The sequence below is a fragment of the Elgaria multicarinata genome, chromosome 3 (assembly GCF_023053635.1).
Source record: "Elgaria multicarinata webbii isolate HBS135686 ecotype San Diego chromosome 3, rElgMul1.1.pri, whole genome shotgun sequence".
In the NCBI taxonomy this organism is placed as follows: Eukaryota; Metazoa; Chordata; class Lepidosauria; order Squamata; family Anguidae; genus Elgaria; species Elgaria multicarinata.
The window spans coordinates 49,336,560-49,360,929 of NC_086173.1; the positions used below are offsets into that span (position 1 = coordinate 49,336,560).

The 24,370-nt window shown below is 39.5% G+C and overlaps 2 protein-coding genes across 6 annotated transcripts in view; one reads left to right on the top strand and one right to left on the bottom strand.

Annotated features, from left to right (window-relative positions):
• Window positions 1-10,192, top strand: part of SLC16A3 (solute carrier family 16 member 3) — a 31,310-nt gene extending 21,118 nt beyond the window's left edge. For all 3 annotated transcript variants that reach the window (XM_063120196.1, XM_063120195.1, XM_063120197.1), the window contains exons 3-5: window positions 546-689; window positions 2,740-3,507; window positions 5,558-10,192. In XM_063120196.1, the coding sequence (XP_062976266.1) occupies window positions 546-689; window positions 2,740-3,507; window positions 5,558-5,823 (1,178 nt within the window). In that variant the 3' untranslated portion in view covers window positions 5,824-10,192. The remainder of the gene's footprint in view (window positions 1-545; window positions 690-2,739; window positions 3,508-5,557) is intronic.
• Window positions 10,193-13,745: 3,553 nt separating this feature from the next.
• Window positions 13,746-24,370, bottom strand: part of CSNK1D (casein kinase 1 delta) — a 35,265-nt gene continuing 24,640 nt past the window's right edge. Inside the window, exons 9-10 of one of the 3 annotated variants that reach the window (XM_063120200.1) lie at window positions 18,869-18,933; window positions 13,746-15,908 (exon numbers count right to left, since the gene is read on the bottom strand). In XM_063120200.1, the coding sequence (XP_062976270.1) occupies window positions 18,901-18,933 (33 nt within the window). In that variant the 3' untranslated portion in view covers window positions 13,746-15,908; window positions 18,869-18,900. Of the gene's footprint in view, window positions 15,909-18,868; window positions 18,934-20,063; window positions 23,764-24,370 lie in introns of those variants that run through there. The other 2 variants (XM_063120199.1, XM_063120198.1) reach the window with 2 other exon arrangements.

The following is a 24,370-nucleotide window of genomic DNA, read 5'->3' on the forward strand; positions in this document are numbered from 1 at the left end:
GTCTTCCAGATGAAGCTGTGAGTCCAAAGACATCCAAAAATTGCAACCCTTAGAGCATAGGGAAGGCTGAAAAACAACTGTTATTTATTTATTTAGATTTCTCAGCTTTCTGCACCCCCCCCAAAAAAAAATTGGCAATCAAGGCCTACCTCACCAGGTTACCAGACCCACTAAACATGTTAACCTCATTCTTTTCTGGATTCAGTCAGCTCAGTTGCAGCCAATCCTATACTATGGTCAGATAATAGGTAAGCACCAATACTGCAGGGCCTGAGTCAGATGGAAAAGAAAAGATAGTTATTTATTTGTTACATTCCTAATCCACCCAATAACTAATGTTCTCTGGGGAGATTACAATCAGTTAAAAATGCCATAGAACAGTTAAAAATATAAAACAAGCATTTTAAAGAATAAAATACATGTCTTATCGGCATACTGGACAACCACAAACTCCAAATCTTCGCAGCACTGCATCCCTGGGTGCAATATGACAGGAAATACAAAATTTAACGGATAGCTACCAATTAATGTTCTCTTTTGCTTAGGTCCCCTGTGCAGTATGTGCGTCAATCGGTTTGGTTGCCGTCCTGTTATGCTGGTCGGTGGCCTCTTTGCTTCAGCAGGGATGATCATCGCTTCCTTCTCCACTAATATAATTCAGGTCTATCTTTCTGCTGGTGTCATTACTGGTAAGTACTAGCGAAAGCATTTGATCGAATCAGCCAAGTAGACTAGCTGGTATACTAGTAATGTTACACGAGGAGATGTCATACAAGAGACTGGACAAATCTACACTTTTTTGGGTGGAGGAGCAGGAGTATAAGCCTTCTTTTTAATGTGCTAATTTTGTATGTAAAACGAGATTTCTGTGTAGGGGAACAATGATCTCCTAATGGCATTCTGAAGTGGCATTGGGCACATTCACACATCATGCTAAGCCACCCTAAGAAGAAGCCATGGTGGGTGGGTGGCATGTCCACTACTCTTGACAGATGATCACCCGCTTGGCAGCTTGCCATGGCTTGTCTCCCTCTTAGCTCTCCAGCCTGCTGCTGGCATGTAATCCAGGGGACGTGGCAGAAGAGAATTCTCATTCCCAACATTAGCACCTTTTCTGCAATTGGTCTGCTGCGGTTGTCAGCCGACAAGGGAAACTCCTTCTCTCTCCTGCATCAGCTCGCAAAAAGGAAATGTTTTTCTGAGCTCTTATGAAGGGACAAACATATTCACATTTGTTTGTTTATTTATTGTTTGGGGTCATGCTCAAGACCGCCTGTCCACTAGTAAGGCAACATAGCCCAATTCCCCCCTTGCAAATGTCCTTGTCTGTTTCATTCTCCACTTTGGCCCTTCTCAAGCGAACCCAATGGCTTGCAACATATTGCAAAAACAAAATGATTTTCTGACCCCTTATGAATGCAGGAATCTAGTTGCAAGCTTTGTGTTTTTTGTTTGTTATTTGTTTGTGGTCTTGCACAAATCTCATAGCAGAGCAGTAAAACAGAGGGGAAATTCCTAGCAGTGGTGGCTATTCATTCCTTTGCACTTGCGCAGGAATGAAAAAAATAAATAAAAACACACACCTTGCAAACCTGTTCGGGACACTCTCTGATGTCCTTTCTTCATGATTCCTACAAAATAAATAAAATCCATCAAAAGGATGAGGGAGAATGGCAGCAGCACCGACAAGTTTATGAGGCATGGCAGGGTGTTGCTGCGTTTGCCAACAGACTCTCTAGCTGTTCCTGACAACCCGTGAGAAAACTACCTTGCTGGGTTCAGATGTCACAGTAAGGCACCATGAGAACAAGCCATCCTAAACAATGCTATTAATACTCTATTACTGAGTTCTCAGGCTGGCCTGTTTACGCAAAACTACCCATGATAACAACCCACAGTGGCTTAGCATGATGTGCAAACCCAATCATTGTTTTAGGAGGGGCTGAAAGATCTGCATGTGTAAAGCAGCTCCTGTGTTCACAACACTCTTCCTGTCTCTCACTTCCCTCAACTTCCAAAGCAAACCTTCTTCCACTTCCGTTCGCCTTGCTTATTGGCTTCAGGTCTCATCTCATTTCCCCTTCTCAGCAGTCAAGCATCAGTTACCATTCTTTGTTCCTCTGCGGGGTCAGTGAAGTCTTCTGTTGCTCTTCACTCACAATTGCCCACACCTAGCTGCCAAGCACGAGTCCCCAGCTGATCTGACATAATTGCCTCTGTGATTGCTAAGTAGCATTGCCGTTTAGTCTTATTTTGAAATAGCTTAAAGAATTAGGAACTTAAAAAATGAAATCAGATTAGATCTCTTAGATATGTATGTGGATATTATAGTACACGTGTTTTCCTGGAAAGTGGGACATTTCTTTCACTTAAAAGAGGCGCAGAACAAGCTTGTGCTGTCATCTTTGTTTCGGTTAAAAGAGCTAGATCTGGTAAGGGCAAGTTATAATTTTCCCTGGGACACAGATGCTACGGACCTTACTTCACTTGATCTAGGCTGCTCCATGTCTCCTTCTGCATAGGTTTGTATAATAGGACATAGCCCACAATAACATGCGGACATAACATGACCATAGCCATACCAAAGATCATACCTATTTTTGTTTTCCAGGGTTTAGAATTGCTCACATGCAGCTCCTGCACTGTCGAACGTATACTATTCAACGATGTTTAACCGCTGTTATATATGCTGGACTTAGTTTATGTTTAAACTGCGGCATGTGTTTTTGTTTTTTTCAGGATTGGGTCTGGCACTCAACTTTCAGCCGTCGCTCATCATGCTAAATCGCTACTTTAATACACGGCGACCGTTGGCCAATGGGTTGGCCGCAGCTGGAAGCCCCGTATTTCTTTGTGCGCTTTCACCCTTGGGGCAGGTTCTGCAACATCAGTATGGGTGGCGAGGGGGATTTCTCATCTTGGGGGGACTGCTTTTGAACTGCTGTGTTTGTGGAGCTCTGATGAGACCTTTGAACCCTCCTAAAAAACCCGAAGCTTCCAAAGAGACTTCTGAGAAACAAAAAAAGAAAAAACTATTGGATTTCAGTGTCTTCAAGGATCGTGGCTTCCTAATCTATACAATTGCTGCATCTATCATGGTGCTGGGCTTATTTGTGCCACCAGTCTTTGTGGTGAGCTATGCTAAGGATCTGAAGTATGAGGACACCAAATCAGCTTTTCTTCTGACCATTCTTGGATTCATCGATATATTTGCTCGGCCTCTTTGTGGAATAATAGCCGGTTTGCAGTGGGTTAGGCCCCGCTGTGTCTACCTCTTTAGTTTTGCAATGTTCTTTAATGGTTTTACCGATCTCATGGGGTCCATGGCCCATGACTATGGTGGCCTAGTGGTCTTCTGCATTTTCTTTGGCATTTCCTATGGAATGGTTGGTGCTCTTCAATTTGAAGTCCTCATGGCTATTGTTGGTACACAGAAGTTTTCTAGTGCCATTGGTTTAGTTCTTCTGGCTGAGGCATTGGCTGTTCTAATTGGACCACCTTCAGCAGGTAAATGCACTATTCAGTTAATTAACTAATGGTTTATTAAGGAGGGCATTTTATGGAATGTAATGAGAATTTCTGTGGAAGGTAATGTCTTATATTTTGAGGATATGAAAGGCAACCATTGTTTTGAATCCTCCCACACATGCTGTGTCCATTTTACTACGTTACCATCTATCCTACTTTCCCTAGTTTGGCTGTGGTAGCTTGGAAAATGGTGGAGGCTGATTTGTTATCTCATATTCCTAGACACAAATTGAGATAATTTAAGAAGTCCAAAAGCAGGAACATTTACCTTAACCATGCAATACCAAGTGAAGCTGATTGTCACTTAAGTTTATGGCCCAAGGAGCACAAAATGAAATAGGAGAAACTCTACATCAGTGGTTCTCAACCTTCCTAATGCCGCGACCCTTTAATACAGTTCATGTTGTGGTGACCCCCAACCATAAAATTATTTTCGTTCTTCTCTACACGATCCATTGTCATGGGATGGTTTGCTAATGAAAATAATACATAACAATAGCTTTAATAATACAAAAGATGATACATGACATAGTTCAGTCAATACAGTTTCCTAAACCATCGGAAATATGTGTTTTCCGATGGTCTTAGGCGACCCCTGTGAAAGGGTCATTCGACCCCCAAAGGGGTCCCGACCCACAGGTTGAGAACCGCTGCTCTACATGTTCTGGAGAAAGTGGCTAGGCAGAGGTTTTTCTTCCTGTCTCAGAACTGAAACTAATTGGCAAATTTAAGACAAACAAAATGAATTGCTTATTCACACAAGGGGGGGTCATTAAGTTATGAAATTCGCTGCCACAGGACTTTGAAAATGGCCTCACGGTGATGGCTACTGGCTTGGCTGGCTTTAAAAGGGGATTAGACACATTTGTGGAGGGGGGTGGAATATATCAATGGCTACTAGTCGTGATAGCTATATGCTACCTCTAGAATTAGAGCCAGTGTAGTGTAGTAGCTAAAGTGTTGGACTGAGAGTTGAGAGATGCCAGTTCTAGTCCCCACTTGGCCATGAAGCTCACTGGGTGACTTTGGGCCAATCACAGATTCTCAGACCAAACTACCTCACAGGGTGGTTGTTGTGATGATAAAATGGAGAGGAGGAGGATTATGAACGCTGCTTTGAGTTCCTTGGAGGAAAAAAAGGCGGGATACAAATACAATAATAAATAAATACCAGTTGCTGGAGCACTACAACTGTTGAAGGCTGTTGCCTTCATGTTCTTGTAGTCTTCCTAGAGACATCTGGTTGGCCACTGTGAAAAATAAGATGCTGGACTAGATGGACCTTTGGTCTGATCCAGCAAGGCTTGTCTTATGTTCTTAACTGCCTGAATGAGACACAAGGGTAGTATCAACCCCTACCTTAAAGTCCACAAGAACAAAAACAGATGTAAAAGCAGATTGAGGATCAGGGGCAAAAGTGCAGACTGGCTGTGTGTTGTCACATATTACCTATGTGAGTCACCCGTGAAATATTACCTTCACATAACGCACTAAAAGATTAAAGCACAGAGGGAGAGAGAGAGATCTAAATCATAGAGATGCCTGAATTTCCCCAGTGTTGCCACATATCTGTATTTGGAACTCTGATTTGTGTCTTTTTCTGGGATATTCTGCTTTGTATTAAATATATCAGGAAATAGTTTCAAGTGTTTTCAAAGATTTAGTTAACAAATTGACGTTATTTGTTTTAATGCTTTTGCCTTTTTCTTCTCTCAGCTGAAACTAGCAGGCTAACATAATCAAATATAAAATAGAAGACGTTAGTTAAAAATCTAAAGATCCTAAAGATACACGTAAAAAATCCAGATCCAAAGTCACCACTTTTTTTTTTTAATCATCCCCCCCACCCCAATCCATTTTTATAAGGAAAAGTCTTTCACTAAAGATATATACTGTAGGTCTCTGGCAGGCTTTTGGGGGGAAATATTCACCTGGAAGTTTGCTTCTAAATTTGTTGAACATGTCTTTTTACACTAATAGAATTTTTTTACAAAAATATCTGACTAGGTTGTTAAATTTTCTCTTCCAGGCAAACTCTTGGATGCAACACACAAATACATGTTTGTTTTTATTATGGCTGGCGTTGAAGTTGTTATCTCATCTGTGGTGCTGGTTGTAGGGAATGCCTTCTGCATGAAAAAACCAGCGCATGCACACACAAAAGAAGATCCATCCGAAAGAGAGGAGTTAAACAAACAACCTGGAGGCTCCAAGGTGGACTCTATTGAAGTGGAACACTTTCTGAAAGATGAAAAAAACGGGGAAGTTGTAACTAACCCTGAAACGTGTGTGTGAGTGTGACAAGGACGAATGCCAGGTATTTAGGGAGAGATTCAGATGATTTCAACACTCTTTATTTATTTTAGAAATAGAACTAGCTTAGGGCTGGGCCATCTTGGTTGAGAACTAGAGGCCAACCAGCTCATGAAATCACTCTGGAAGATGGCTTGTTAGAAAACCTTTCTCCCCTGCTTAAAATGGGATTGATCTTCAAATTAAACTGCTTGGGCATAACTGTAAGCTAAGCAAATGGCCTTCTAAACACATGTAGAGGTCCCACTATGCATCACCAGAAAATGCTCACTTGGATGAAAATATTTTAATTAGAAAGGAAGTATATTTTCCTGTAATACAGATGAAATATCCATCTGTTTGTGTGTGTGTGGTGCACCTCAATGTAACTTCCACGTCTGTGTCTGCTTTAGGAGGAATGGCTTAGCAAGGAGAAATCTCAGGGACTTGGTCGTTTCTAGTAGGTTTTAAAACCTACCCATTTCCAAATCTTTTTAGATCAGTTGGCTCAGCCCTAATTTAATTTTGATAACATGTACAATTTTCTAGACTTTTTTTTGTCAATGTATTTTTATGATTTGGGATGGTTTTTTGTTTTTGTTTCGTTTTAATTGTCCTTTTTACAGGAAATATTATACATGTACCAAGAAGGGCACTGCAATGCTTCTTGGGAACCCTCATACTGACTGTTCCCACATGGTGAAAAAACAAAATGGAAGTTGTTGTGTTTAGTTCTAACAGGCCAACAGAGCAAGCAGGATACCCCTGTACGCTGCCTCAGCTTTAAATACCCTCCCTTCAGAACATCAATGAATTACAAATCATTCTTTCGCACAGGAAGCCATTACCAAAAAAAGAAAGAAAAAGAAATAGAAAAAAAGAAAAGAGAAAGGGTGGATACTAATTTCTAGAAGTGAGTCTCCAACATTTGTGGGCTCCAGATTAAACTGAGGAGGGTAAGACCATATGGTTTATGTAGTCAGGATTAAAAATGATTAAAAGGTGCTAACTAATAAATTTTGGTAAAATGGTGTATTGCTCCCATTATTCAATTGTGAGACATTCATGGAGTCGTCGGCAGTTACAAAAAAGGATGGGACTTAAAAGGAAGAAGTTAGGGTGAAGGAGGCAGGTTTGCCTTCTGCCACCCATAGTCTTCAGAATGAAACCTCTGGTGCTGCAACTGGCCTTCTGGGACTCACAGTAACTATTTAAGTGATGTCTGGGCAACCAGATGGCAAAATGGAACATTTGAGAGCAGAAGTATAGTTGATCCTGCAATGTTGCATTTGTCAGTTGGGATGCCACGGGGGGGTCAGTCGAAAGCACGGTACTGGAGAAAATAGACTGCACTCAGTCCTTCCCATCAGACTGTCCAATGGTGGAAGCAGTCCTGGGATTCACAATATAACCAAATACACATTGATTGCCATTTTCTCATAATGAGGATAGTAAATGGATGATCTTTGCTTAACAACCACAGGTGTTTAAGATTCTTTCAAAAGGTAGATGTGTCTCAGGGTTGCTAGTCCTGAATGAAAAACCCTTATCTACATAAAAGAAGTTTAGAGAGTTTACTTTGGTTATAACCTTGAGTCAAGCACTGGTCCCTATTTTCAGAGGACTTTATAGTCTATGCCAAATAGAAGTTCCCTACTATGGTTTAGATCCACAGGCTCTGAACACAGGTAAGGATGACATGTCAAAAGCACCTTGATGTTCTGGCCCTCCAGAATGGGAAGAGATGACAGGAGAGAGTCCAGCAACATCTGGATGGCCACAGGTTGCTCATCTCATGCCTGCCCTGCACCATACATATGTAAGAATTGCTAGGGAGAATGATAAGGTCTTTGCAGAAGCTGGTCAGAAAAGAAAAATAAGGCCCCTTTGCCCAGAAATTTGAGTCCATCAGTCCAGAGAAGGTCCCAACACAGAAGTAACTGGGCAGGTAGTGTGTGCATGTATAGACAAAAACGTGTTGGTAGATTCCTTAATAAAGTGTTCAATAACCACTGATTTAGTGAGAATGGAATGTTTGGTACCCACATCCAAGTTAATTGAATTAAAAGGATATTTAACGGTAGGGATTAGATTTTTCAATATTTTTCTAAAATGGTGTTTTCCTGGAAATCTGCTCATTGGCTGATCAGAAAACCCAGTGCACTGGTAACATCGTACAGGCTTCTTGTCCTCTTCCTGATCTGGCAATGCCTGTTGTTTGTCTTGGTTTTAAGTCTGTGACACAATATGTGCTCCATTACACTGACTCCTGTGGGTAACCATAGAGCTTATCAAGGCTATACATCTGCTTTTGAATTATACTGACAGCAAAAAAAGAAAGAGGAAAAAAGGCGACATGCCCTCAGCAAATATTAGACACTGCATTATTAGATCTGAAAGTGAAATGGTCTTTTCAGTCCTGGAAAGCAATATGCTGGTTTTGCTAATATGGTGTACAGGAAGAAGCAAAAAGCAAAACATTAACTACTTTCCCACTCTTCATGTTTCAAAAGCTGCATGTCAAAAGGTGAGCAGGACTGCTATTGAGATAAAAATGATTTTTCAAAGACTCAGAAATGGAGCTCAGAAGCTCTTTGGATCATGGCCTACTTCACAATTAGAAAATAAGAGAAAGGAACACACAAACACACAAAGAAGGGAGGCTGGAAATGGGAAGATGAATCAATACTGAAGTTGTTCATACTTACCAACCATTTACCAAAATTGTCATTTTGAACAGCTACAAATGCTACAGAAATCTTGCTCCCATTATCCCCTTCAGTCCAAAGTTTCCAACAGTTGTAATTTCTTAGGGACACAAATTTCACTAGCTTGTTCAGCAGTCTCTCAGAGATCATAGACACAAAAGAAGGAAGGGGATACCTTTTACAGGGACAATTTCTTTGAATGAGACAGGAAATGCATTGCATTTCAGCTTCACAAATTTCTTTGCAAGACAGAACACAGCTTACAGCTTTTTTGTCCAAAAAAAAAAAAAAAAGCTGACTATATCCATTCACCTTTATATCCCTTCTCTTGGGCCAAAATCTGGGTATTAGAAATTACTGCCAGAAAAAAAACCCTATGCATAATGGACAATTGAAAATATCTTCACAGGTTTCTTTGGTAACCATAAGGAATAAAAGAACCTTACCTTTAGGTATGGTTAAGTACAGGAAATTTCAATGTTTTTTTTATTATATACCTACTATAACTTGCACACTGCCAAATGATGGTTGTGTGTTCTATATTTGATTATTCTTTTCTCTTGTCCCCTTTGGCATTTTTTATATAAGAAATGTATGTAAATATGTATGTGTGAGCACTATGTGAGCACAGGTGTTAATGCAGTACAATGCATATGCATCCACAAATGAAAATGAGCTGCAGCAGCTTACACACATACTCCTTGATCCAGAAACCTGTACATGCACAAGTGTACACGCACATCTTTTGCATGGACTAAGGTTCCCATTCATTTGAAAGGATGCAGCCAGTCCACCCATGTAAAGGGAATACTGCATAGTTCTGCATTCTCCTCTGAGATGAATTGGGAAGAGACACTGTGCAGGGGAAATGGCGTGTGGCTAATAATGCTCAAATCACTGGAATTGGGCGTTGGATTTTCCATAGTAGGCAAAGAACCAACATGGGTTCTCTACGACATAAACCAAAATAATTATTTTTGTTATCTTTTAATATATATATATATCTATATTTTTATCCAGTCGCAGCATGAACGAAAAGCAGTTGAACCAAATATAATGAAATGATGCAACAGACATTTAAAGAGTGATCAGAAGCCTTCTTTCCCCTCAACACAGTTGCTGCTAGCAATTTAACCAGGGGTATGGTGGTGGGGGATTCCAACACATTTAGGACCCATTCATTCTGGTAGTTCCCAATCACTCACATCAATTCCCTTCTATGCTATTCTATCCAGAGTCTATGCAATTCTTTTCCCTCTTTAACAAAAACAAGTCCCCTTCAACCATTATCACCACGTGACACACTTTTAACATTTGCCTTCTTTATTTCTCAAAGCGCAGCTGATGCTGCCGTCAAGGACTGTAAGGCAGTGGGGACGGAGGGTTTCCAAGAGAACAAAGCTCTTGTGTGCTACGTTTATTATTATGTGCAGAATCTGTATTTAAATTGTCATTGAGAAGTGAGAGTGTGCGCGTGTGCATCAATGTATTGCTGTGTACGAGTGCATGCTTGTGGCAGGTTTGAGGCAAATGGAGTCACTTCTGTCCCTGTTTTCATGTAAATGCACTTTAATGTAATATGTGGTTGTCAATGTAATTTGGATTTATGCTTTTCTAGTGAACTCTTTCAACCATAGTGAATAAAGTTATTTATTCTGTTGTCAGTATTGTTGCATTAGGAATCATAATATATAGCAGCTGCTCTTCTGCTCCTTTCATTTTATTCTGGGGCCAAGCCAGAGCATAATTTGTATCTATGCTATGTTTTGAAAACTGAAACAAAAATAGATGACATTGCTTCTGAGAAAGTGCAGAAATTATATGGTACATATGTTTCCTTCTGCAGGTCAAGTAGCTACTGGGGGAGGATTTAAATCAGGGGAAAAGGGTAACCCCATTTGTCTCAGTGCTGCAGGCCTGAGCAGCAACTAGTTATAATTTTTTTTAAAAAGTGAAATCTTTATTAGATCACCTGCATCATTGCTAGATTGAACTGTTGACATAAAAACAGAAAAGTTCACAAAGACTGATTTGGGCCAAACCATTTATTTTACTGATATGAAAATCCTATTTCAGCAGAAAGAATTGCTCCAGGCATCATCAAAACCTCCACCATAATGGCTTAGAGAAGACGTAGGATATCATCAGCAGCATTTTCTTCTTTTCATAACAATGCTCCATTTAGGCATGCTTTATACAATACAGTATGTGGTAATGGAGAATCCCTATTGTTGTTTTAAATGGCTCTCCTGCATTACTAAATATTCACACATAGCACAAGCAGAACAGAGGTGTAAACATGCCATTTAAAATCACCTGTCACCAGAACAGACACGAGTTCCTGGAAGGCTTTTAGCTCTGTTAATTCAAAATCTATGTTGACAAACAAACTCAGTGGAAGCCAGTTGGACCTATGCATCAACAACAGGATACTGTAATGTGACCACATTTCTTCAAGAGCTGGTATAGGGATCACAATTCTAAAGATAAACATATATAAGTGAATCATTGAAGTAAAAATAAAATAAAATACAGCAGGCACACTTCTTGAAAGACATTTAGAAAGGGCCAATGTCTTTAACTATCAAACATATTTAGTTGCAAAACAATCTATTCCAATATGTGTAATGTACTGCATGAAAAGTCTACAACTTAGTTTATGTTGTAGAATTAAGATCCTTCGGATTATTGTATCTCAGATCTAGGTTAAATCTAGATTTTTCTTTGTTTTTGTTTATTTTGAGCAGCTGACCATATGGTAGAATACAATTAGGACAAAATAACAGGCAGACTTTGCTGTGTGATGGCTGAATATTGAATGAGTGTGAATTAGATGGAGGCCAGATGGCGATAGCTTTTGTACAACCTAAATTAGGAAAGAACACACACATTAAACCTCAAGCAAAATAACTTGGAACTCAAGCAATCTCAATCAAAAGGTGGTGGTGGTGTTTGTGTGTGGCTTGTTTAAGCATGCATGTTTTGAAGAGACGTGTGTGTGTGTGTGTGTGTGTGTGTGTGTGTGTGTGTGTGCGCGCGCACACACTAAACTTTAAATACAGCCAGAATTGCATTTCCAACTAGCTAGGTACTGGTGACCGGGATTCATTTATAGAGCAAAACTTCACAGGATGGTGTTGAGTAAGATGGATTTTGAGCATCCCTACTGTCTTTTAGCTGTAACTCTGTTGAAAGTAATAGTGATTAAAGCCACAACAGAAGGTGAAATATCCACAAGAACAAGCCCTTTATTATGAGGGAACAGTGGTGTTTTCCTCTTGGTCATACCCCAACAATGGTGAGTAAGCTTTGTGGAGGCCAATTGGACAGCATCAGAGCTTAGCAGTGTTAAGAGGGCACAAGGGAATAAGCTGCACCCTCACAACAGCTCTTTCCCCCACAAAAGGACAGGATAAAAATGTAATAAATGGGATAAGTCACAATTCCCATTTTACAGATGAAGATCAGATTGCAAGTTGCCCAAGTTAATTTAGATTATCTATTGGTAACTGAACCATAGACTACGGCCCCCTCATCCAAGCCTCTAACCCAGGATTAGGGAACATTTTTCAGCCCAAGGGCTGAGTGTTTTCTAGAAGAAGCTCTGAAACAAGCAGAAACACTAATTTCTGGAAGGTCCACCGACGTGTTTCTTTCCAAAAATGACCATTCCTGCTAATTTAGGTTGCCCTGGAGTGCTAAAGCACTGTTGCATAAGCAGTGGGGTTGTTTGTGCAATGCAATCGGTGGGACGTTTTACTCTGTACAGCACCATGTACATTGATGGTGCTATATAAATAAATAAATAAATAAATAATAATAATAATAATAATAATAATAACCACGCTGGATTCCGCCCAAGTATTCACAAAAGAAATTGAGCATGTAAATATCAGGTAAAATGACATTATGGACATCTTCCAAGGTTTGGCATCTTTTCTTTCAGGCCACAAGTTAAATTGGGAAAAATGAATTTCATGGCAGCTGATTTGGGGACTATATAATCTCGGCATTTGTTTGAAAGGCAATAACCCCACAGACTTTGGGTTAAAAGTTATCTGCAAAATTTCCTGCAGATTTTTTTTTTGGGGGGGGGATTGTTACAGCCCCCAAAGGCATCTGCCTCATGGATCTCTACAAGTGTTCACTACTCTGGGTCTTGCCTTCCAGTCAACATCTGTAGGTGGAAAGCCATTCTGCTACATTTCTGCAGCTGATTAAACTGAACAGAAATAACCTTTTCCACACAGAATAAACATTCCACCAGAGAAGGAACGTTCAGAACAGTGGCACACACAAAAACGCAAGGGATGGGTGTCTTCTAAGAGTTTTTTCTTACACATGTGAAAATTAACAGATGCATGAGCAAAGTGAGCCTCCAATTTTAATTGAGATAGTGTTCCTCAGTAAGGTTTGTGTTTTTTTTAAAGTTTATTTTTAACCTGCTCTATAACCAATGATCTCTGGGTGGATTATAAAATATTAACTTAAGTGCATGCATATATAGCTTCTGACCAACATGTTAATCAGTGAAGGCCAAGCTTCAGAGTCAAGTCTACTAATGGTAAGAATTATTTCCGTTTTGCACTACCTTGGTTTAGGCAGGTTAAAAAGGACCAAATTTACAGCAGCAAGTTTCCTAAGCTTATACTTTCAACTCAGTGATTAACAGCATTTTTGCTACTGAATTCTTTGGCATCAGAAATTATGAAAAGTATAGTGAAAGAGACTCAGATCTACAAAATACATATTATCCTGTGCTGCAACAGTATAAGTGCACTGTAACATTTTTTTCAATTGTCTCCTACACCTTCTATGACAACCCTTCCCCATTTCCCCTCTTTTTCAACTTCCTATTTTCTCCCACCACATACTCAGAACCTATTTTCAGAACAACTCCATCCAGTTTCAGTTACTATAAACCCAATCAGCATCACTACTATCTCAATAGAATGAACAATCCTGTCTTCACAGCTGCTATCTCATCTAGATATAATCTTGGTTGCTGAATACACAAGTACACAAAAAGGAGGGGACAGGGAAAGAGTCTTGTTACAAACTGAACAAGAAAAATCGACCAAAAAGCGTCACATTAACTCTGGACCAGAATTTTTAGAAGTCAAGACAAACCATCTTGCCTTTAATATTTAGTAGCTGGTCTGCTTTATATGCAGAAACCCATTAGATATGCAAATATGTCCACAGGGCAAAACAAAATTTAGAAGTTCTTATGAATTTATTTACACAATTATTAAAGTACACAAATACAGTGGTAATACAAATGAGGTGTTTCGAGATATTTGTTACCAGTACACAGGTTTATAGAGACATTCTAACTATATTTTCAGTAGGTGATGGCGGGATTCAACTATAATGGAAGGGCAAGGGCTGCCCACAACCAAGTACAAGTTGAGAAATTTGCATCAGTCAACTTTTTAAGTATAGTACAGCAATTGAAGGTTCCAGATATATATAGAGAAGAAGAGGCTGCCTTTATAAGTCTCTAACATTACATCATTGACCACAAGTATTTACAAAGAAAGCACACTGAAGTGTAGAACTGTACAAATGGAAGTGCACATGCCCGAAGAACCAACATCTACAGTAACCAAGTGATACAGTTATTCAAAAAATTCTCCATGGACCAACATTAAAAACATTCCCATTGCACTTCCCCAATCGTAGGTTGCATCAAATCAGACCTTGAACATACAAATAAGCACTTGGTTAGTGGTCTAAAGTAGCTAAAGAAAAGTGACAAGATCGTTCATATCCTTAAATCCACAAAACTAAAAAGGAAACAGCAAAGCGTTGGAATAATAAAAAATGCTTGCAAATAAACAGAAAAAAATCATGGAGTTGTATTAGCCACCAAGCTTCCAAGGAGGCAAGAATCTCACATTTGTTGATTAAAAAGTAGTAACACAACACATCTAGGTATTGCATCTTCATTCCCCAAATGGGGCTGCTGTTTCTTTGAGTGGTATTTGGTATGACTCACATGCCTTCTACTTTCCCAGATTACAAAGGGATAAATATATTGCTCATGAAAACAAAGATTCTTCCATATTTTATAGCTGGCACACTCATTTGCTAAGGTAAGTGTTTTGGCCATTATATAAGTATATATCTTCAGCTGAGGGCCAGCTGTTCCAGACTTGCACACTTAAATATTAAAGAATTCAAGAAGCTTGAATATTCTCAAGTCTTGGCATCTTGCAGCAGGAACATTTTGTTTATTATAACTCTGAGCCTTGGCATAATGCAGCAGGCTGTAAGCACTTGCTGTTCTCTGTGTACTCAAGAGGAGCACACCTACTACAACACTGCTCACACTGCAGTGGCAACGTTCAGATTTTATTGGCATCTGTACGAAAAACCAAGCAGAAACGGTGGAACCTCTCACATGAAGTTATCTTCTGTGAATAAAGGAGAACATATATTGTACATTCAATATTAAAACCTTCCTGAATAGCTTTTATTTAGAACTTTGACTTTTGTTCTTCAGTTTACCAAGTAATTCTTATCACCTCTACTGGGTAAGGTTATTTTTCTTCAAAGTATATTCTGCTCTTTATTGGACAGTACTAGAGACGAATAAACATTTTAAAAATATATATGTTTCTGTACTGCATGGAACTTTTATTTAAAAAAAACCTGGAAGAACAGGACAGCCAAACGCAAAATAAAATGGTTAAAAAAAAAACCTTTGAGAATACCTCTTCTCCTCCTCTGTAGAATGGGACCATACAAAAGTAAACAGTGTAAAATAAAAGCAGACTGTTCTAATTCATTTACACATTCCCTGCCTGACTTAAGTTTACAAGAAGTTTCAAGTCTTTTTTGTTTTGTTTTAAGTTTCAGGATTGTTCACATTTCTACATAGGTTTCAAATCAGACAAAAGCGAGACAGTTCTTTACAGAAAGAGTTAAGCCAATAATCTTAGCAAAATGAATACAAAACTTTCTTAAACCAAGTAAAAGATTTATAGTTACAGTAGAACAATAAAAAGGGGGTAAAGGCTGCCGCCTGTGGAGGGAGAACTGAAATGGCTATTAAATAACAGGCGGTTAATGCTGTAAACCGTCTCTTCCTTTTCCAGCCCTGTTGCTAGAGTTCACATAAGGTTATCAGGTTTCTGGCCAAAGCCTCTTGTAGTGGCAGCTGCTGGATTCTGTCCATGTTCCTGCGAGTATCTTTAGTAAGTGGCAAGGAGAGCTCCAGTTGTAATATTTTCTTCTGCTCTAGTTTGGGGTACTTTTGCTAGTAAAAGCCATTGGTAACATAGGAGAGCAGCCATGCATTATCTGCCTCTCAATGGCAACATTTCACCGATGCACAGCAGACTGGAGAACGCTGGTCGTCGCCAGAGCAGGAATCTATTGAAGCCAAGGACAGTGTGTCAATAACAGCCCACGCCTACTGAAACTGCATAAAATGGATCCATTAAAGTTGTCTCAGCCATTTCCCATAAATACAATTGAGCAGATGCATCCATTTCAGAAGGATGAAGTCAGAATGCACAAATCGATGTTCCACCAGAAACAACGTTGGACCCACCTGTAGCACCCATGGCATTTCCCTCCTGCGTTAAAATTAAGGCAACAAAGGCACCTCATGAGCAAGGAGAAATAGTATGAAGAATGACAGAAAAAAGCACATGCTGGGCAAAAAAGAATAGACTGATGACTCGGGTGACCTTTTGAATCAGTAATGAAACTCAAATCAAGAGGCAAGGTGAGAAATGCAAGTGTTACCTAAAAGATCATTGTCTTTAGCAGCAATACAGTTTTGAATATGTTCTACAATATCCTTTCCATAGCAAATGCAGTGTTAAGCAAGGCCCAGTGAACTCTGCAATCAGAAATTTGTGCCAAATCTGGCACTGGTAGTTGTCAATTCCTACTAAGATGATGAAAGCAACAAGAATTAGATGGTCTCTATGATCAAATAGTCGTAGCCTTCTTGAGTCTTAGGCAAAATGAACAGTTGAGTGTAGAAACAATTTTGGAGTAACTGCCTTCCTCTGTTACAAGGCTACATTGCATTCCCAATGTATCCAACACATAGATTATGTGCCACCAAGCCATCAATAAATTCTGTGAAGGTCCTCCATCTCTGTTCAAGATGAAAGCTGAGGTTTGCTTCATATGAACCAGACTAAAACTTGCCCCACCTCCTCTCTTAAAATATATGTATGAGATGGAAAACCACTATTCACCATTTTTAATAAATAACTGTGAAGAAGTGCAATGCACTTCACTGTTCACAAAAGACGTCCCCTTGTTTACAATTACAAAATAAAGCTTTGGTAGCTAGGGGACAAACATTTGCCCAACCTGGGAGTATTTGGAGGGCAGCTGGCCCAAAGCTGAGGGTGGGGAAAAGAGTTTCAAAGCATCCGTCCCACCTAGTTCAATCCTTTCTAAAGCAGTCCCAACTCTGTAGTGAGGCAAGACCATAGCAGCTAAAGTTATGCTAGTCATATTTGTGCAATATTTGAAATGACAAATAGCTTGCTTACATTTTTCAATTCCACATGGGCATATGGGACTGTCCTTTAGATGCACAGTTCACAGGGACTTGGTCTTAAGTCAAATGGCAGTAGCAAGTATGTTTTGACATGCAGCAAGAGGTTAATTATTACAGACAAGGACTTTGATAGTGGACTGGATCCTGCAGTTCTCCCCAATTGTGCTTAAAGGCAGACAGCTCAACTCTTCTAGTTGCAATTTATAGACAGCTTTGACTATTACCCACCTCAATTATTCAAATGTTGATCTTTGTCATCCCCACAATTTTTATTTGATGCCCACTGAAAAGACATGTAGGAGTAGCTAGCTGAAAGTCAGTTGGCTGAATGACTACTAGGCAATCCACCAACTGCATGCAGCATATCCCATCCCTGTCTTCATTTTCTCCAGAGCTTACATCTTTGTTGTGGTCCTGTCTTTGTTATTAGGGTGTTCTTCTCAGACAAATACAGGGAAGCATCCACTTAGCACAGCCCAGTGTGAACTCTGCATTCAAGTTAGTTTGGAAGAGAATCCTGACATTCTGAACAGCTGGATTATCCAGATGATCTGGCCCATATGGATAATCAGTTTGCTAATGTAATTAACAAAGTAAAGGGCTGTGGAGTCAGACAAACACAAAAGCAGCAGGGAGAAGAGAAATAATACACCAATAGGAGAGATTAGTGTAATATGGAGCTTTATCAATGGCAAGGAGATGGGAGAGCAACCAGGAACAGAACCTAAGCAACAAGATTTCTCAATCCGACTGAAAAAGCAAAAGGAACAGCTTCTAAAACAAGCTACAGATTACTCGCACACAATTCGTTTTGCTCTAGTGAAGCCCTATCTACTGTCACGTCAAAAAGAAAGATCAACCGATAAGCTTTAGAACTGTTGCTATCACAGGCATTCATTCATCTTCTATCAACATAGGTGTTTAGGAGTCTCCTGTAAAGAGTCCAGCTTCATTATCAGTTTTGAAAATGTTTTTTTAATCTTTGGCTGCTTGTGAGAAAGGGAAAAGAATAAAAGGCTGCATTAATGTTCTGTTCTACTCATGCCAAGAGGTAATCATACCTAAAATTAGGTAGTAAAGACTATCCTAGGGTAACTTTTCACAGTGCTGGAACTCGCGGATGATTGTTATATTGCCTTTTTCAGTAATAAGCTATTTCAAGGTTTATAGCTGTAAGAGAATGGCTGCTCTGATTATTGCATAAGATGTGATGATTTTCTGTGTGTGATAGCAAACACTTTTTAATTTATGTTCTCCCTCACAAAAATGGACTTGCTTGAAGTGCTTGGAGGCATGCTATTTAATGTTCAAATTCTGCAACAACGTTCCTTGCAATCCTAGTAACCTGTGAGTAACAAACATGTAGTAATCTTGTGAAGTAAGTAGAACTTTCGGTCCCTTTTCAGGCTTGACATTTTTCCTACACGGGCTTCTCAATCTATGTATTTGCAACAAAACAGACTCATGGCAAAACAATGCACATTCTTTCTTACATGGAGATCATCTCTGTGCAAGAAAAAATGCCACATGAAGCACCCCAACTGTTCCATTACCACACTAGGTTGCCCTGCATTTTGGCGAGAATACACACCACCTGGTTTCTCTTATGAACACACAGGTGGAGCTGTCCTAGTGAAGTACCGAAAGCTTTCAGGAAGGTTTTTTTAAAAATAATAATTTGAAACACACCTAATGCTATGTCATCTGCAAGGCAGAAGGAAGTAAAGTGCAGAATTAACATGAAAAGCCCCCTCCCCAATTTGAAGTCCCCACCCCACCAAGCTGGTGTCTAGCGAGAACGACTCACCCAGTGCTGCTTTCCAACGAGGAGACGAGCAGCTACTTGCCATGGTGTTCAAAGGGAATGCTATTCTGAGGTGGGGGGGAAAAGACAGCCATTTGTAACAATTCCACTGCCCAATATATAATTTCAAACTAAGATTCTATCTGGAGGTGCTCTTAATTTGGAACAGTGCTTATTTCAGACGTCTCACAGACACTGGTCCACTGATTAGAAGCTCCCTGTCCCACCCCCAAAGTTGAGAACCTCACAGCTTGATGGAATGTGTTTTGACAACTGATGTATGAAGAAAGTCTGCTTTAGCAACAGGTGGCAAACAACAGTATTTTGGAAGTGCTTTTTGTTCCAGTGACTCAGCACAGAAGGATCACTTTAACTGTTTATTGCCAGCCCTGGCCACTGATTCAAAAAAACATTTTCCTTTGTCACAGTGACTATCTTGCAGAGATTTTAACCTCTTTATAACTGAAGAAAATCCTCATCTCTCACATGCACTAAATCGTGTGCCAGCTCAATCTGGAGCTCTCTGGTTACAATTCACAAATACAGAGACAACCTTGAAGATCAAACTCTTCACAAAGTAACAAAGAGTCTTGCAGCACCTTAAAGACTAAGACATTTACTTTGGCATAAGCTTTCATGGACATGCCTCACACATTCACTAAAGTAGCAACCACTTTATACCTCTCTATTGTCCAAGACTGTGTGTGCGCACATGCACACACAGACACACCCTAAATCATCCCTGCACACTTGGCAATCCAAAAGATTCAAAACACATGAAGGCTGCAGTGGATAACCAATGATAAGGAATGCCAACAGGCATGTAATCCTATTTGCAGGATTGGGCTCCTGATTCTGTAACATCAACAGTGGAACCAAAGGTGCTCTCCTCTCGGCATTGTTGATGACACCATGCTCTCTTACTTACTTATTTGGCACATGCAATTATGAAGATAATAAATAAACACTGGCACATTGTGGGGGATTTACCGGGGTGTGGTGTTGCACCTCAAATTGGATTAAAACGCACAAGTAATCTGTGAGACTTGCTGGTTCACTCCGACATTGATCCACCCAACGTTACAGCCAGTGCAGTTTAGGGTCATTTCAAATGTGGGGGATGCTCAGTCTGCACCCTAACCCTACAAACTAAGATATTTGAATACCTCAGAGACCAACGGCTTTCTTTCTTTCTTTCTCTTTCTTTCTTACATTTTTATACCGCCCAATAGCCGAAACTCTCTGGGCTTGCATCACTTTTCAAACTGCGCAACCAAATGAGTTATCTACATAATTATCTGTCCTTGTGGACTTCTTTACATTGGCAGAACACGCACTTTGGAACACCGCTCCAAATTAAAACATCGAATAGCAGATGCCCCACTGGTTCAACAGTTCATTGAAAAGGCTCATAGACGTGGTAATTTCTGGTTCCTTGTTATAGAAAGAATATATCCCCACAAGTATAATTGGAATAACCATGACAACATTCTTTTAAGAAAAAAAGCTGGATTTTTAAACTTAATTCAGTACATCCACATAGTTTAAATGTCAGCTTAGAATTATCATCCTTCCTTGGAAATTTCTTGTGTATCAATCTGCATTAATAAGGCCATATTTGCTTGATTGTGTATCTATCTGCATTAATAAGGCCATATTTGCTTGCCAATCAGCATGAGGAATGGCTATATTGCTGTACCTTTAAGCCTCATATATATAATACTAATGAACAAGCCTGAGCGAGATCACCTGATGGACTGGTGTTGTTGTTGGTTTTTTTGCTGTTTTGAAGCTAATGCATTCTCAGCCGGGGCAAAAGGTGTGATGTTTTAAACTCTCCTCTGTAGCTGGTCTCTATAAATTTACTAGACAGCTAAAGAATTCTTTTTATCATGCAGAAAAAAATTCCCTCAAAGGGCTCTGCCTGTAAACTGGAAGTAATTTTGGAATTACTATTTTCTGTCTACACCCCCTGGCTTTTGATCGTATGTGGCGGTGAGCGCTTTATCTCTGTGTAATCCACATATGGAATCTGAACGTTTTTTCTGAAAGTTAATTTTGTCACCCAGTAAGCTTATTTACTCAAGTAATTTTTAATTATTTACAGACTTTAAAGACTATACATCTGAGGAAGTTTGAAATAAGACGAAACGGGACACATAACCGGATTCCTGTTAATATAAATAATTCAGTCTGTTGTTATAACTTTATTAAGATATCAAAAAAGCACCATTTGCCTTACGTTTTTGTCATCCATATAATGGTTTAGAAGTCATTATTCTGACTCTTGGTACAATCTTTGCTTGATTGAACTGTTTAAAATTGATACAACTACAAAAAATAGTCATTATTTTGACTCTTGATACTATTGTTGTCTGATTTAATTGTTAAAATTGACACGCAGTTGTGTGCCTGTTGGCATTCCTTATCATTGGTAAATCCAAAAGATTCAACACATCTTTCTGTGTATTGCTGGTTATTCAAAAGAATCTCATACTCTCCCAATGAAATAGGTTTTGATGAAGGATATAAATTTTAATGCTAATAAATACTATGTTTCTTCATCCAGTCTGGCTGAGTAAGGATAATTATCCACCCCTGCCACACATTCATTCTCAATGCCTTCTTTCTTTTAGGCACACTGCAGCAGACAATGCATGGTCACACATATACAAACCTCAACACCCCTTCTTAGCAGCAGGTGGAACTTAACTAAGCAAAAAACATCCTCTTCTCTTAAGAGTACTAATCACTGCCCCACTGGAACAAAATGTGCAGTGTTTATGTCTTAACGCCCCCAGCATGCAGCAGGAAATGCTAAGTTCAGCAAAGTTGTATAGATTTTTGATTTTGCATAGTTTAGGCATCTAGAAATGAAAGTTCAAGACTTTTTTGCTAGAGGAAAGACAGACCAACACTTTCCCACTATGCAGAAGCTAACTGAGCCCAGAAACCAACATTCTCAATAAGTTTTTTTTAATCAGATAAAATATATAGAAAATTGATGCTGCGCTTGATAATCATTATAATTATTAAGTGCAGCATCATTTTTTTTAAACTACTCCTACCAACAGAAGCTACTGCACCTTTCTCTGGGTAACCGAAAAATATAATTCCTAAGAAAGAGAACAGAACATCTCTAATTGGAGAAATTGTGTGTGTTTTTAATTGTCATGAAGTAAAATTATAGTAAAGTCAGGAAATCAAATACTGCATCATTTAAATATGGGTCAACTTGTACAAAACAATGCAAGATACAGGGAACTGCTAAGTGAAGAATTTCATATAGTAGCACTACAAGTACTGAGTGAGCCTATAAAGTTAGTTGAGGCATTTAAGAAAGCGCAATACTGAGGTTATGGATCAGAATTGCCAGTCCTCCACAAGAGCAATGGATATCAGGACATGTACCTTGTTCTTAACACACACAACGTGTGATGTGCTATGCTATGGTGTGTACACAAACACAACTGTGCACTTAGGTTGTGACCATTCCATCCATTGAAGGGAAGATCAGGTGCATGCACGTATGAAATACTGTTATAGGTGTACTGAGAATGTCCCTGCTGTCCCATCACACACAATATTTCTGAACATCAATCACCAGCTTCTCCCAAGATGTAGTCCCATCACTACTGGCCATGCCAGTGGGGGATGATGGGAATTGTAGTCCACCATCTTCTGGGGAACCTAGCTTGAGATAATGGATTGGTGATACTTTGTTGGAATCGAACCCAAGTAAGTGTTAAGATTAGTCTTTCGACTGACCAGAATTGTTCACTTCTTGGACTATAACACTTTAAAGACAGAGCCTCCAATGCCTATTTCTCACTGAGTCAGTAAACTCGTGTCTACTCTGTACCTCATAAAACATCTGGTACAGGCTTACCTGGCTAAATTCTCATTCATACAAGGAAAAAAATACCCTCCATATATAAAACTAGGAAGTTTAGGGAGAAGGCTATGCTAGAACACTTTCCCCCAATATTTAGTTTTCTAGTGAAGGAACTCTAATGGTTTGGGTACAGTGGAGCATTTAGTCATTATAGCCTGAAATGGTGCAGATTAAGGTTTTGCACCAGGCTGTGCAAAATACGCAGAGATATATCAGGTGTTTGCACTTCTAGACCGGACAATCAAGATGTCCTGATTGCTATTTTAATATTGTATAAGTTCTATATGCTCTTTTAATCAGTTCAATGCATTTGATTTATAGTATTGTTGTACTTAATGTTGTTCCCCGCCTCGATCCAAAGAGAGGCGGGTAATAAATATTACCTTGTGTATTCATTTTTTAAATTGCCTGATACTCCCTGCTCGATTCCTGAAATTGCTTTACCCAACCTTGCCTCTGACCAACTTTACCCACCTACGCACCCCAATCCCATCCAAGCTGGTAAAGACTGCTGACTGCAGTTCCAGTCTACAACCTGGCTTTCATTCTATCCACCAATATGGAAGGCTCTAAACCCACACTACTTAAAGGCTCTCTGACTGAAGCAAACTACATGAAGCAGAGCACTAATCCTGAAGGACTCCCCATTTGATCACTTACATGGTGAAAAAGTAAGTGTAGAATCATTTCATGTGGTCCACTCCACAGTCACCTATTATTTGTATTGGAAGAATTCCAGCAGAGGCCAAAGCAAGAATCTGGCCAGTGTGTAAGACCTAGAAGTTTAGCACTTTTATTTAATACTATACAATAAAATTCAAACATTTGAGAAGTAAAACGTCCTTTTAAAATCCACTTCTCTGCTCTTTATCAACTCTTCTTTCTTCATTGTCTTCTGCCTTTTGTCTCATTTGCTCTTCCTTCTGCACTTCTTTCTTTGCAGCAACTTCAAATTCTCAGCTCCCCGTAGGCTCCACTTACACCCCATCCCCTGGTGTACCTGCTAGAGTGGTCACCAAGGAAACAGTTAATGTTGACTGTAAGATATTACTGGGATTTAATGCTGATAGATTATTAACTGGGGTGCCAGGATAGGAATTCACACAATTTAATCACACTCTGGAAGAGGCCAATTTGGTTAGGTTAAAACTTTTGAAAATTATTCCAAAAAAGCACTAAAATTTCCTAGCGGAGATGTAAGCAACTATGAATACTATAAATACAGCAAACATGCTGCATTCCACTCATAAAATGGATCATGAACACTTAAAGCAATGTTTTAAGAAGGAACTCTTAAAGCAACAGCAAAGAGATTTTAGAATTCTTTGGCCAAATGTTCAAAGGGAGCAAGACAGTGAGAACTTTAATTTTTTCAGTGTGCCATCACACACAGATAAGTAGAAGCCATACATTTGTAACATACTGTTCTTCCCAGAACTGGTCAATCTGTATTTTGTTGTTGACCTGAATGCTGATCTTCCTTCCTTGTTGGCTGCCACTGTACACAGCACAACAGTGTGGTGTGTTGAAACACAGCACAACAGTGTGGTGGCTGTCAGTCGTCCCTTCCCCACACTAAAACCAAAACCAGGAAGGGTATATAGGCACAT